This window comes from Neovison vison, chromosome 9 (genome assembly GCF_020171115.1).
Source record: "Neovison vison isolate M4711 chromosome 9, ASM_NN_V1, whole genome shotgun sequence".
Classification (NCBI taxonomy): Eukaryota; Metazoa; Chordata; class Mammalia; order Carnivora; family Mustelidae; genus Neogale; species Neogale vison.
Window position 1 is genome coordinate 34,723,024 of NC_058099.1, and position 14,838 is coordinate 34,737,861.

Consider the following 14,838-nt stretch of genomic DNA (forward strand, 5'->3'; position numbering starts at 1 on the left):
CTTCTGTACTTTGTGAGGATTAATTGGAATAATGTTCCTGAGCAGCCCGCCCCAGGGCCTGGCAGAGAGCAGGGAGGTTCCAGGAGGCTGGAGATGTTGCAGATGTGTTCCATCCGCCCCTTTGTTGCCCACCACAAGTGATAACTCAGACTCTCTGCTTTTGTGGCCTGTCCAAGGAAGGTAAATGCAGCCATAGGCTTTGGATTGTAGGGACATTTGCTGGATGAAATTGGAGCCATGGACAATGCAAAGGAATCCCCCAGCAGCAGGGAACTCTGAAGCAGGATTATTTGTAAGATAAATGTAGCCATTTGTCAGCTCCTCGCTGTGTGGTGACCATCCTCATGGGCAGGGAGGAGGGACTGGGGATAGCATGAACCCATGGCATGATGGCCCAGTCCTGAACCCTTGCTGGAGCTGACCCGAGTCCCCACTGAGGCTAGAAGCTCAAACAACTGCCTGCCATTGTCCTAAGGAGGACATACTAGCCTTCCAGGCAGCAGCTCACCTTATAGCACTGATTGTGGAAGTTCTAGAGGGGCGGGTGCAGTTGGCCTTAGGGTAGAACCATCTACTCAGAGCTAAATTATCCTTCAAGTTTATGCACACAGAGACAGGTATGAGCTCTGGGAAGTCTTCGAGATCACTGAGCTAAGAGCTCTCTATTGAATTTGAGAAACACTGAGGCTAGGGTAGAGTGGCTTGCCCAGAGGTCCAAGGCAGTTCAGTATGTAGCGAAACTGGTAAATGGGCCTTGGATGGCCTTCGTGTCCTGCTCCCAGCACCAGGAGTTCTGAGCACCGGCTACCTGCCAGGCCGGGGCAGCCCCACCCCCACAGAGCCTGTAGTCCAGGTGGTCTGGCAGACCAAGATTGGCCAGTTTCTTCCCAAACAGACACTGACAACCACTTTCTGTCCTGACTTCCAGCAGCCCATCTTGGACCCCCACTCTCTCTTCCTTGCTCCAACCTGCTCACCCCTTCCAGATGCAAACCTGAGAAATTTTCCCTCCTGGTTCTCCATCCTCCCGTCCTGGCTCATTCTCTCCCACCCACATCCCCACCCTGTACCATCACCAAAGAAGCTTAGGGTAGAGCCCAGGCCCCTTGGTTTCAAAGCCCAGCTCTGTTTCCTCCTAGCCGTGTGAACTTAGGGAAGTTATTTAACCTCTTCATTCCTTAGTTCCTTGGGCACGATAGTTGTTTGAACCTCATGGAGTCATCAGGTTGAGAAAATGAGTTAACGTTTGTAAAAGTGTCTGGCACAAGTAAGTGTTATCTTATCCTGAGTGATGTCTCCCCCAGCTTATCTGTTCCCCTGGCCTGAGGCTCCCTTTGCACTGGGACAGGGTGGGGAGCAGAGGGACCTGCAGAAGAGGCCGATGCTACAAAGACTTGAAGGGCCCAGAAACACTTCATGAGGGAGCAGGCTCTGAGGGCAGAGGGCGGAGATTGGATGCGGTGTTGAATTGATACGAATAGAAGGGCAGTTGGAAAGGGAAGAACTTGAGTAAAGGTGTAGAGATGGGAAAGGGCAGGGCAGGTTTGGGGAATGGCCCCGGGTGAAGTCAGGGTGATGAGGCTGGAAAGATCACAGGTTGGGGGTACAGACTGAGGACAGCTTTAGAAGCCAACCTGGAAAATCTGTACTTGATGGGAGAGGTAGTGGGGAGTTACTGAATCTGGAAAGATACTGATTCTAGACATCTGTTTCCCAGCTGTCTCACAAAACCTTTTCACTGGTTCTGGTACATGAGCTGATTTCCCAGGCTCAGGATATACCCGGCTCATGAAAATCTTGGTGTCGTCCGTTCCCCCCCACCCCCAGTGTTTATCTCTCTTGGGTCTCTATCTTTTCTTCTGGAACTGGCTCGGACTTTCAGAAGAGTTTTCAGTGATAACAGGTTTCCTTGACATGTTTTTTATTTTAATAAAGAATGTTTCAAGTATTTTACCAATTAAGTATGATGTCGACTCAAGATTTAAGATCGACTCCAGATCAAAGGAGTGTACTTCAGTTCTTACTTACTAAGAGGTATTGTAAGGAATTAGGATTAAATTTTATCCAATGCCTTTTCCACAGCTTTGATATAATCGTATGGTTTTCAATTTTTGATAGATTACTCTAATTTCCCAACCAGGGTTTTAAAACTGAATCATCTTTGCAAGCCTGAAATCAACCTTATTTGTTCATGGTATATTATTCTTTCTAATACTGTTTGATCAATGAAACAAGATTTTTTTTTTGCATGGCTATTAATAAATTGTGGTAGTAGCATTTAATTTTCATTTTGGTACACCTTTGTTAACTTTTCATGTCAGGATTATGCTAGCTTGGAAAAAAATGAATTGGGAAGATTTTCTTTAGTTTTATATATCCTGGAACAGTTTAATAACAAAAGTGTGTGTCCTTTGAAGGCTTAAAAGAAGTTGCCCTAAACAAAAAGAAACAAGACTTGCCTGAAAGCTAAATGAACATCTTAAATTTAAAAAGAATTTTAAAAAAGAACTTTTTCTATTTCTGCCAAAGTGATTGGGCTGTTTGTGTTTTCTCCTTCTCGAGTTAATTTTAATAATTTGTATTTTCCTAAAATATTGTACTTTTTGCTAAGAAGTCCATAGGTATTAGTGTAAATATCTTTGCGTTTTTAAATATCTTTTCCAAGTCTCTGGTTGTATCTTCTCTTCATTCCTTACTTGATATTTGTGTCTTCTTTTTTGGATCTTGCCCTAGGTTTGTCTGTCTTATTGGTCTTTTCCAATAACAATTCTTGGGCGCATTTGTTGTGTCTGCTTTTCTCTGTTCCCTAATTCTTTATCTTCTGCTTTTTCTTTATCAATTCCTTCCTTCTCCTTTCCTTAGGTTCATTTTATTACTTTTTTTTTTTTTTTTTTAAGAGGGGAGAGGGGCAGAGGGAGAGAGACAGTCTTAAACACGCTCCATGGCCAGCATGGAGCCCAGTGTGAGGCTCGATCCCAGGACCCTGAGATCCTGACCTGAGCCAAAATCAAGAGTCAGACACTTAACCAACTGAGTCACCCAGGTACCCCATTTAATTACCTTTTTCTTTTTAAAGACTTTATTTATTTATTTATTTCATAGACTGAGATTACAAGTAGGCAGAGAGGCAGGCAGAGAGAGGAGGAAGCAGGCTTCCTGCTGAGCAGACAGCCTGATGCAGGCTCGATCCCATGACCCTGGGATCATGACCAGAGCCGAAGGCGGAGGCTTTAACCCACTGAGCCACCCAGGCGCCCCATTTTATTACTTTTTTATCTGGCTTCTTGAGTTGGGTGCTTCGGTGAGGCACTTAATTTTCTGCTTTAGGGGTCAAGGTTTTAAAGCAGAAACTGTTGGGGTTCTGACCAAAGGCACAGCTTCTTGTTGAAGAAAGAACCCAGTCCCCGGAGGCACGTGAGCTGCATTCCAAACCCAGCCTTGTCTCCGATCAGCTGGGTATCCCTGGTGGAGCCCCCTTCTCTTCCCATGACCCTCTTTCTCTTCTCAGACAACCAGGTAGAGGAGGGTCCTGGGCTGAGGTTAGAAAATGTGGGCTAACGCACGTGCTTTGCCACCTACCCCCTGCGGGACCTGAGCCCGTTGCTCCCTGCCCGAGGGTCTCAGCTTTGCTATCTGCAGAATGGTGACAGGGTTGGTCCAAAAGAGTTTCAAGGGCCCTCTCTTCACTGATTCTTGACCACAAGTGGAGGAACTTCTATGGGCTCCAGAGAGCTCCTGCTTCTCCCAACACGGCCACTGCTTTCACTCACTGAACTAATATCTACAGGCCTCTGCCATTCTGACCTTGGGTGCAAAGACATGACCCAGGAGCTTACATGCTGGAGACAGAAGCTGCCCTAGAGGGCTGTGAGCGCTGGGTCAGAGGAGGATGAGGGGGGAGGCATACGAAGGCTGGGGAGAAGACCTTCGTAAATCACCTTTATTAGAAGTGGTCAGTTCTGTCAATTCTGGTTTTCTGTTTAATGTCAGCTCTTGTGGGGGAGTCAAAGGTAGTTCATTTGCTCCCCTTCCAATGCCTCATATGAAGAGGCACGAGCAATGCTTGTCACAAGCTGGGATGCCCAGTCTAAAGCCAGGGAGGTGGTGAGCAGAGGGCAGGGGAGGCCACATGCCTGCTGTTCCATAAGATTCTGGAAGGTAAGCAGAACCCTGTGAAATGAGGCAGCCTCTGGCTGTTGGCTGGACAGTCTTTGAAGGACCAGCACTAGAAAGGCTGTTGGTTTATCGGGGGAATGTTCACAGCCCATACTGTGTGCTGGCTTGGATTCTTTGGGGACTGTTGATCCGAAGTGGTCTCTCTCCTTGGGCCACCTTCTAGTGGGTCTGAGCTCAGCATCACCTACCTGCGGGAGTGCCTGCACCAACTTGCTGGGCCCCAAAAGACATTCCTGGGACCTGGCCTGACTCTTCATGGTCACCAAGCTGCCCCCACCCAGTCTCTAGGGTCCACATTCAGACGAGGTCAAGGTTCCACGTTCCCTCCCCTGTCCCAAGGCCACCTCATTTCCCACCCATGGCTGAAACAGATGCATCTCCTTCTTTCAGGAGCAAATTGGCAATTCCACCTGGAGGGTGGGGTCTCGTCCTCACGGCCAAACACCTAATCACCAAAAATCCTACCCACCTAAGACCTAGGTTCCTACCTGACTCACGAACACCTGGTTACTTACACGTCACTGGCCGTGCTTAAAAGGGCCAAAGCTGGGGCACCTGGGTGGCTCAGTGGGTTAAAGCCTCTGCCTTTGGCTCAGGTCATGATCCCAGGGTCCTGGAATCGAGCCCCCCATCGGGCTCTCTGCTCAGCGGGGAGCCTGCTTCCTCTTCTCTCTCTCTCTCTCTCTGCCTGCCTCTCTGCCTACTTGTGATCTCTGTCTGTCAAATAAGTAAATAAAATCTTAAAAAAAAAAAAAAAAGGACCAAAGCTCTGTTTTATACCTAAGAGGCGGCCAAACCTCAGAATCATCTCCCTTACAGAGTTCTGCTCTGTGGGGTTTCTCCTACACTGCACGAAACCCAGCACACCTGGACACACCACTCATTCTGCATTTACTCGGGACCTACCAGGTGAGGCCCTGTGGTGGATGAATGAGGTGTGCCCCCTGCTCTCCAGGAGCCAGCCGCCTGCAAAGAGGTGAACACATCCCACCCCCGCCCAGGACATCTGCCCCTGACGGCTGAGGCCTTAATCTCTGCGTCCCAGCACTCAGAACCGTGTCTGATGGGAGGAGGTACTCTCCCTGCACGTTTGTGGAGTGCAAGACTAGCTCTGGGGCAGAGGAGGAAGAACTCAGTAAGGACAGACACACAGCTGTAGGGTGTGCAGAACGGGGAGGAGTTTGAGCTCTGCAGGTGTGAGCTGTTGGGCTGGAGGAGAAGGGGCTTTGCAGAGGTGTGGAGGGGAAGTGCAAGCCCTCCAGCTCTCGAGAGGTGAGCTGGCCCGAGCTCCGTTTTACTAGGGAAGCAGCAGAGCTGTCGTGGGTCCCTGCTGAGTGGAGCCAGGGTGGCTGGAGGTGTGTGTGTGTATGCATGTATGTATGTGTGTGTGTGTGCGCGCGCACACGTGTTTGCATGCGTGAGTGACAGGAGGGGGGTGGGGGCACACTGGCGTTCGGCGCCCAGACGTGACAAATGTGCAGATGTCCCAGGAGCTGCGGACATGAGCGGCTGGCCACGGAGACACTCACCCCGCGATTTGTTGCTTTGATTCCTCAGGCCGTGACTTGGCGAGCACGACCCTCCCCGGGTACCCTCCGCACGTCCCCCCCGCCGGACAGGGCAGCTACTCAGCACCGACGCTGACAGGGATGGTGCCTGGTGAGTTTGCATGTCGGCGTCTGCACAGCGGGCAGTGGACGGGGTTTCGGGGGAGGCACTCCCGCAAACAGCCCGGGTGACCTCTATGCTTCTGAGAAGTGGACCTGAATAAATCAGGCAGAGGTCTGCACTCTCAGCCTCTCTGTCTGCAGCTGGGCCTTCAGTGGGGCCGGCAGTGAACTTGGGAAGTCGGCGGGGCGGGGGGGTGCGGGGGTGCGGGGGAGGACTGTCACTCAAACAGCCCCTTGGCGGCCACACAGATAGTCTGAACACAGAGGGGTGCGGGACCTGGCCAAAGGTTGCCCAGCCAGTGCTCAGTAGGGGTCCTCCTTCGTCCCCCCACCCCCCGCCACCCGATTTGCGTGAGGGGAGCAGCAGGAGGCTCCCCCTCACCTCCAGGTGCTCTCAATAGCCTTACTCCCTGGCTCGAGGACCATGTGCTCAAGACAGGCTGTCGGCTGGTGGGTTTGTCGCTTGATTCTAAGCTGAATACCGGGTGGCCGAGGAAATCTTATCCCCTCGGGCCAGCCATATGTCTGTCAGAGGGTAGGCCGCCATGTTCCTTCCACTGTAGGATGGTGTGGGGGAAGGACAGCGCATGTCCTGGTGCTGGCTGGCTGTGTCCTCAGGGCATGAGCAGAGCAGGGAAACCCAAAGTAGCATTTTTTGAAAGGTGTTTAAAAAAAAAATCAGGGGGAAAATCAGGACTGCATTGGATGTGATTATGCTTCTTTTATTCTTTTAAGGGTTAGTAGTGTTTCTTGTTCTGAATCATTTACCTGATGCCTGGCCCTCCTTCCAGTCCACCCTTGGGGTGCTGCCTAAGTAGCCCCATGTCTCTGCCAGCCTCTTTCCCGCCCGTGTCATGGACATGTGCACCCCAGGCCCAAGGACAGGTGGGGGTGGACAGAACCAAACGTGAGACGGGGTGTTCCCACCTACGTGTGAGGCCCCACGGGATGATGAGCGAAGCCGGGGGGTGGGGGAAGGGAAGCCGTCCTGGCCTGATTGGGTTTTCCCCATGCTGCCGGGGTCCTGGCACAGATGCCGAGGAGTGCCAGAACTCCGAACTCACTCGTGGCCTTCCCGGTTGTTACAAAGATGTCTTTAACAAGGTAGGAGGACAGAGCATATTTCATTTAACGGTTTGTTAGCTTGATTTATGACTTTTAAATATGAGACATATGGGAAATGGCCTCTGTGTGTACTTGTGCCCTCGGCCTTGCCAGGGCCGGGGAGGCCTGCCAGCTTCACACCTGCAAAGAGCCTTTGCCTTTCTGCTGGGGGGATGGGCACATAGCAGAGCGTCGGGAAATTCTGTGCACAAGGCCAGCAGAGGTGGGGGGCCCAGACTCCTTCCCACCCTACTCTCAGGACATGGAGCCCAAGTCCTGCCCCCTGGTCCCTAATTACTAGGCTCAAGACACAAATGGTTGTGGCCTGGCAGAGACCCCTGTGGGAACCAATGGCGGTTCCTCACACATTCACGGCAGCAGCAGGAATCACAGGCCTGAGCAAAAGTCCAATCCAACCAAACCAGCAGCCAGGCTGGTGCCTGCACAGGGCGTGATCTGTCCCCTGGCACAGAGGGCGGGTGCACGATGTGGAGAGAGGAACACCAGCATCTCTCGGGGAGTCCCAGGTCTGCTTCCCACTCTCCCCCTTGCTTCTCCGTTTGCTTTCTCTTCTTAGACACCCCCGAGACGCATCCCCTTCCAGACCCAGTGCAGGGCTGGGACCCCATGCTTAGGGAGCACGGTCCTTTGTTCCTGTTCCTCAGTGTCCAAACTCTGTCACCTCTTTGGGATTTCGTTCCCAACACGATCATCAAAGCTGTTTTTGGAATGGCTTCGTGGGGACAGTGCAGGCCCACATACATGGTCTTCGCTGATCTGCCCCCAGGGCTGGCCCACGGCCCAGAGGGCCCACCTTACAGCAGAGCAGGTCTTGGGCCTGCCATTCGGGTGTCACGTGATCTGGCCTCAACTTGCCTTTCTGGTCAACTCTCCCAGCTCGTCCCTTCCTCTGACGGCCCACTGGTTCCTGGCACGCCTCACACTTTCCTTGGCCAGTGTCACTCTTTCATCTGTGCCCTCAGTTTCTACTACTTCCTGCCTCCGCCTATTGGGATCCAGCTCTATGCTTCTGGAGACCTGGAAACACCAAGTGCCCCGTAAAGTCTTCTGGTTTGGCCCTCCCCTGGCGATGTTTGATTACACCCCATAGCCCAGCATGTGTGTGGCCCAGTTAGCGGTGCCACTGGCCAGTGAATCCTAAAGGTCAGGCCCTCTGCTTTGTCCTTTGTACCCCTCACAGTCCCTAGCACATAGTAGGCCCTTCTGTGCGCGGTAGCTAAGGGAGGGAGGCAGGGAAAATTAATAGGAAACTGTGTGTTTGTTCCTGTGACTGTCTTCCTGTCCTGGGGCCCAGAGCTGTGTCCTCTCTGGGGGCTCTAGGGAAAGGTCCATTCCTACAGGCCCTGGTGTTCCCTCCCAGTCTCTGCTCTACCTTCACAGCACGGAGGGGGTCACGTCTCTCTCTCCCTTGTAAGGATACACAGGACTGCATTTAGGGCCTGCCCGGATAATCCAGGATACTCTTCCCTTTTTAAAATCCTTAATTACGGGGCGCCTAGGTGGCTCAGTGGGTTAAGCCTCTGCCTTCAGCTCAGGTCATGATCCCAGGATTGAGCCCCAAATCAGGCTCTCTGCTCAGCAGGGAGCCTGCTTCCCCCCCTCTGCCTGCCTCTCTGCTTACTTGTGATCTCTGTCTGTCAAATAAATAAAATTTTTTAAAAAAAATAAAATCCTTAATTACATCCATAAAGGGACCCCCCCAACACACATACTCTACCTTTTTTTTTTTTTTTTTTTTGGTCCATAGAAGTACCTTCACAGGTTCCAGGAATTAGGGCATGGATATACCACAACCTGTTTGAGGATTTACACTTTGTTCAGATTTCTGACTCATAATCTTGGGCTTCTGAATCTGGGAGGCGTTCGTTCGATTGTGGCGGTGCTGAAGGGGACACCTTTTCACAGACCCCAGGGGCATGTTGGTATAGTTTGGAGAAACAAACTGAAGGAGGCTGTAGAAGATGGTGTATCCCGCTTTTGTCTGAGGCTGTGACGTGGCAACCGTGTGTTTCACTATATGGAACGATCCACCTGCTCCCCTAGAGGAGAATCCAGACGGAAACCGAGATCTTTTGAGTCGTTTTTTTCCAGGACAGATTTTAGGAAATTTGGCCGCCCTTTTTTTTTTTAAGGCTAAGACTTTCTTTTAAGGGAAGACTTTCAGGTGTAAGATTTGCTTATAAGACATTGAGGAGGGATTGCCCAAGTATACTTGAACTTTTGGCCCTGAAAAAAAAAAAATAGGCATTATGTTTTTCCATGTTAAATTCCAGCTTGTTGGTTGGACTCTGTATTTTCCATCCTGGTTCTGCCCTCGGGGTGCTGTCCGACGTCTCTGGCTCCAGGGCTTTCCCAGGTCTGAAAAATGGGGCTTCTTGATCTTCTCCGGTATTTGCAGATTCCATTTCTGCCTCTGCACAGCATCTGTGAGCCTTTCGTCGACCACTTCCGCTGAATAAAGCAGAGAGGGCACATAATCAGCTTAGAATGGAAATGGCTGAGTTTTGTTTTCATTGAGTCCTAGCAAATGCCAACAGCTTTGCACCAGAGATTCCATGGTGTCCTGATGGGCATAACTAGTTGATTCCTGCCTGGAGATGTTTGTACAACCTAACAGATATCGACATGGCATTTGGAACTCTTAAAATGTCCAGGCTGGGCGAGAAGCAAGGGCGTTCACTGCCCTTTGGCTTTCGTGAGTCTCAGCAGCCAGGAAACCGTCTTTGAGACAATCCAGCAAGGGACATGTCCACATGCCCTCCGCGAGCCACCCCTCTGGGAGCTTTAGGCCCGAGGGCCAAGAAATCCTGACCATGATCTGTTTGCCTTCCTGGGGCTGCAGCCCACAAGAAGCTGGTTGGGAGGCCTAGAAGGAGCGCAGCCCGTTCCTCCTGTCCTGGCCGCTCTGCTTGCTGTGGGTGGGTGTACGTTGTTTCTAGGTGCTTTTCAGTTAAGTTGCTCAGTTAACTGGTGGCTTTTGTTTTCATAAAGAAGGTAGTGAGGGTGGATAGAGCAGGAACCTGAGGCCAGCAAGGAGGGCTGGAACGATAGCAAGAGATGGGCAGGCCCCGCGCCCGCAGGACTCTGGCGGGAGGAGTGAGGGGCAGGTGCGGCTTCTCCTCAGCCCCTCCCTGATGCTCTTATGAGCCCAGCCCTCTCCTCCCTGTGGGGTTCACCTCAGACGGGTCTGCCTGGTAATCAAATGCGTATTAACTCCCTATTGCTATGCAGTGAGTTACCACAAACAAGTGACCTAAAACATAAATTCACCGTCTTACAGTTCTGGAGGTCAGAAGTCCACAGTGGGTCTCAGTGGGCTAACATCAAGGTGTTGGCAGGGCTGTGTTCCTCCTGGAGGCTCTGGGGGGAATCGTTTCCTTGCCTTTTCTGGCGTGGAGATACCCCCTGCATTCCTTGGTTGGCGGCCCCAGTCCTTTATCTTCAAAGCTAGCGTGGGTTGGATCGTTACTGTGACGCTATCTTTCTACATCTCTCTCCAGTCTCCCTCTCCCCCTTCTAAGGACTCGTGGGATTCTATTGGCCCCACCTGGGTAATCCGGGGTACTTTCCTTGGCTTTCAGCTAATTAGCAATTCCCGTTTGCTGTATCACCCACCATGCTCACTGGCTCTAGGAATTAGGATGTAGACCTCTTGGGTCCGGAGCCATTATTCTACCTCCCACACCAGACAAAAACCAGGAGCCCCCATCGCTTCTCTCACAAAGCATCCTGTTCTTTTCATGCAGGATACTAAGCACAGGTGAAGGACTTTCCTTAGTGATTTACTCTACCCTCGTCCTCTTTCCCCTCAGATCTGTGCAGTCTACAAGGGCTGTGCGGTATACAAAGGTAGGTCTGTTTTGTTCACCGCCGTGTCCCAGCCCCCAACCACACGGTGAGGTGTGAGACACTGGAGCCAGATTGCCTGGATTTGAATCTCCATTCTGTGTCTCACTAGCTGTGTGACTTGGGGCAAGAGACGAAAATTCTTTGTGCCCTCCTTTCCTTCTCACCTGTAAAATGGGGGTGATGGGAATAAGAGTGAGCATTTAATGATGTAATTTATGTGATGCTCTTAGAATTTTACTTAGCATGGAGTAAGTGGCATGCAAGTGTCAATGATGAGGATGGCCTGACCTAGGCTGGCGTCAGATTGAGGACTCTCCAGCAGAGTTCATGGCCCATGGAGCCCATGCATTGGTGGGAGAAATAGAAAAGAATCAGGTTACAGGCAGGAGAGTTGGCGAGCAGGAGTGGGGGCAAGGGGTGCCCAGCACGGAGGCAAGAGCCTGGATTGTAGCCAGATTCAGCCAGGGAGTCACTGTGTGATCCAAGAATGCCATTTCCACTTTCTGGCCTTCACTTAGCATGTAGACCACAGGGAGAATATATTCTGCACAATTCTGAAAGGCATGGCTAGGACCAGGGAATGGGAGCCAGAAGGATCCCTTTCCAGCCTTATATAAGGCTCTCCCCTTCTGCAGAATTAGAACTGAGGATAGGCAAATGGCCTGGTTGGGGAGAGGAGGGGCTGACAAACGAGGAAGGACCTGGTAGAGGGACTGAAGCATGGGGGTGAGGATTGGACCAGTGCTCCCCAATGCCTCCCACAGCTTAGTGTCAGGCTCAGAGAGTGTTTGCTCAGAGAATGACTGGCCTTTGGTTTTAGTTCTTTCTTCGCCTCGCTGGGATTTCTGGTGGTCCTGTGGTCTGGGTACTTTGAAAAATCCCTCCACACCTTTCAAAGCGCACCCTGGGCTCCCCGGAGACCACTTGTTGCTCGTTCCTGACTCTTTGCTGCCCTCTAGTGGCGTCCTCTGCCACACCAGGAACAGAACTGACTGGGGGGAACACCAGACTCAACTAGGGGAAACAGCACGTGGCTGGTGGCTGGTTCATTCTTCACACACTTCCTGGAAGTGCCAGTTCTAGGCTAGGTCTGGTATTGCAGACACAGTCCCTGCCCTCAGGCAGCTCACGGAGCGGCTCGGGAGACAGATAGAAGAAATCATCCCTGCATGCTGTGTTAAGAGCTAAAATGTAGGAATGTGCCGAGGAAATGTGAAGGAGGGGGCTGCTGAATTTGTTGGGCCCATGGGGTGAGGTGGGGGAAACCAGAGGAGGTCACTAGGGCGGGACCTTGAAAGGTGAGTTGGCAGTCTGAGAAATTGGAGGGGTGGTATTGGGTGAGAAGACCTAAGGACTAGAGAGCCTGGGCATCCAGCCAGAGTTTTGGGGTGCAGACAGGGACCAGTAGGAAGGACTGGCTGGGCTGAGTGAAGAAGGGCCTCTCCCAGCACCCAGACATCAACCCCTGGAAACCTCGGGTGCCTTGAGGTTGTGCAACCAACCGCTGTGACCACCAGTAGGCTCTGCGCAGGCAGATCGGGGTGTGAGTCTGGGTGAGGCAGCTGTGCCTTTGTGGAATGGAGCCTGAGGACCGGTCTGGGCAGCCCAGAGCTGGCTCCTGGGACCCCTGCATTGAAGTGATGCTGGGATGGGGAGAAACCAGTACCCACAATGAGCTTAACGATCTCTTTGCTGTATTGGCGAAAGAAGAGTATTGCGAGGCAGGACTCCTGGGTGCCGCAGTCAGTGAAGCCTCCGACTCGGTCACAGCTCAGGTTTTGATGTCAGGATGGTGAGTTGAAGCCCCATGCTGGGCTCCACACTAGGCATGGTGGAAAAAACAACAACAACAACAAAAAAAAACGGCAAAATCTAAGACTCAGAGATGGAAAACACGCTGGAAGCAGGAAGGTCCTACTAAATTCAGAGATCTGGGTGCTGATTCCAGCTGCCAGATACTCGTAGTGTGATCTTGGGACATGGCCTTGGGGTTCCCTCCCCTCTTTTAAAACAGGAGGCAAGAGGTGGGGAGATTGGATACGATGTTCCCTAAGGGGGTTTCTGGTCCTGCTCTTCTAGGACTTCTAAGCCTGTGACACCTGTGCCTTCTGGTATCACCTCCCAGGTTGACTGGAAGGTTCCCTGAGCCCTGCCACGTCTGTGTTAAGTGAGCAGCAAATACTTCTACGTTTCCTTCAGGTCTGGGTCTGTGATGTGATAGGGCAATGGCCCTGGGCTGTCCTGTGTGCTTTGGTAATGACTTCCAGGAGGTAGAGCTGAAGGCAGGGGGCCTCAGGACACGTTCATCCTGTATACTCACTGCCAAGTCTCTACACCACTGTGCTGGCAAACACTAGCCTTCAGAGCCTCTGCACCCAGGGTAGGTTCTTACAGACTTTAGACTCTAGAATTTTAGGACAGATTTTAGAAGCAGCAAAAGTCACCATGATTGGTTCCATCTAAATTTTATTCTTAAAAATATATTTATTTATTATATGAGAAAAAGAGCACTGATGTGGATGCCTGCACACAAGCGGGGGGAAGGGCAGAGGGAAAGACTCTCAAGCAGACTCCCTGCTGAGCACGAAGCCCCATGACCATGATTTGGGCCTGGAACCCAGGACCCATGAGCTAAAACCGAGTCAGGGGCTCAGCTTGAGCCACCCAGGTATCCCGAATTTTCAGTTAGCGAGCACTGGGTCTCGGACAAACTGCCACCTGCAAAGCCAAGTTCAATCTAGTTTTAGGGAACCTAAGGGGAGGAGACCTTTCTCACACAGCCATGGCAGGTGCAGGTGGCAAGCAGGATCCTAGCTGGGGAGGCCTGCCCTGCTCAGAGCCAGGAGCTCACTAGCTGCCCAGGAAGTATCTAGTACCAGGGAGCTTGGAGCAGGAGCTGAGGACATCTGTCGTCCCCCCTCCGGGCTTCTCTGTGTCTGCCTGTCCCCATCTCCACTCCCTCTGATGGCGGTTACTGAGAACCAGTCACAAGTGAGGGAGACCGTGTGTCTGGGTTCCTGACTTTTCATTTCCCCCTGATGTGCCTCTGCGAGTGGTATTTAAAAAAAAAAAAAAGAAAGAAAGAAAAAGAAAAATGAAGACAAATTGTGGATTATGATGCCTTTTTAGGAAATTGGGGGATACAGTCAAGATTTTTTTTAGAAGAAACTGAAGCAGGTGGAGGCATCTGAGCACGGGGTGAAGAGAAGCAGGGCAGTGAGACCTGGTGGCTGTCCACGACCTTCCCAGTCCCAAGATATTGGGTTCCCGGCTTGGTTCAGAGAGGAGTGCAGGGACCCAGCCCTCGAGTGTGGGTGTCCAGAGGAGAATGGGCGGCCTTACTGGGCCTGGGGCCCTCATCCTCCTAAGTCCTGAGGGCTGAGTCAGGTCCTAGGACATACACCCTCAGGGGATAAGGGCAGACCTAGCAGAGTGCCCCAGAAAGTCAACCTCAGCACTCGGCCACACAGTAAATGGCAGAGCAGCCCGGCTCCCAGGCCGCCAGGGATGGTAAGCCCTCCTGTTGCATCGCCTCCCAGGACCACTTTCCGCTTGAAGGTCTGCTAATGGGCTGGGTATCCGTTCTCTCCAGTTAAGGGGTCGAGTCCTGGTTAGGGGCAAACAAGGAAATGGTGCTTTGGGCCTGGCTTAGCTGGCTGGGCTAGGAAGGGAAAGGCTGGGAGGAGCCCCCCTGGAGGGAAGGGGTCCCCATGCAAGAGCCAGTGCCCCACAGTGTCCAAGGTTCAGACCAGCCCACTTTTTCCAGCTCCAATCATCTACCCATGGAGGCTTAGGGCCCAGCCCACTTTTTACGGCTAACATTCCTCCTAGGTTTTTTTTTTTTTTAAGATTTTGTTTATTTATTTCACAGACAGAGATCACAAGTAGGCAGAGAGGCAGGCAGAGAGAGAGGGGGAAGCAGGCTCCCCGCAAAGCGGGGCTGGACCCTGGGATCATGACCCAAGCCGAAGGCAGAGGCTTTAACCCACTGAGGCACCCAGGCGCCCCACATTCCTCC

The 14,838-nt window shown here is 51.9% G+C and overlaps 1 protein-coding gene across 2 annotated transcripts in view; it reads left to right on the forward strand.

The window, feature by feature from the left end:
- The window catches only part of PAX5 (paired box 5), a 191,792-nt gene that overhangs the window by 147,721 nt on the left and 29,233 nt on the right, over window positions 1-14,838 (forward strand). For both annotated transcript variants that reach the window (XM_044265343.1, XM_044265344.1), the window contains exon 8: window positions 5,734-5,835. In XM_044265343.1, coding sequence (XP_044121278.1) covers window positions 5,734-5,835 — 102 coding nt within the window. The remainder of the gene's footprint in view (window positions 1-5,733; window positions 5,836-14,838) is intronic.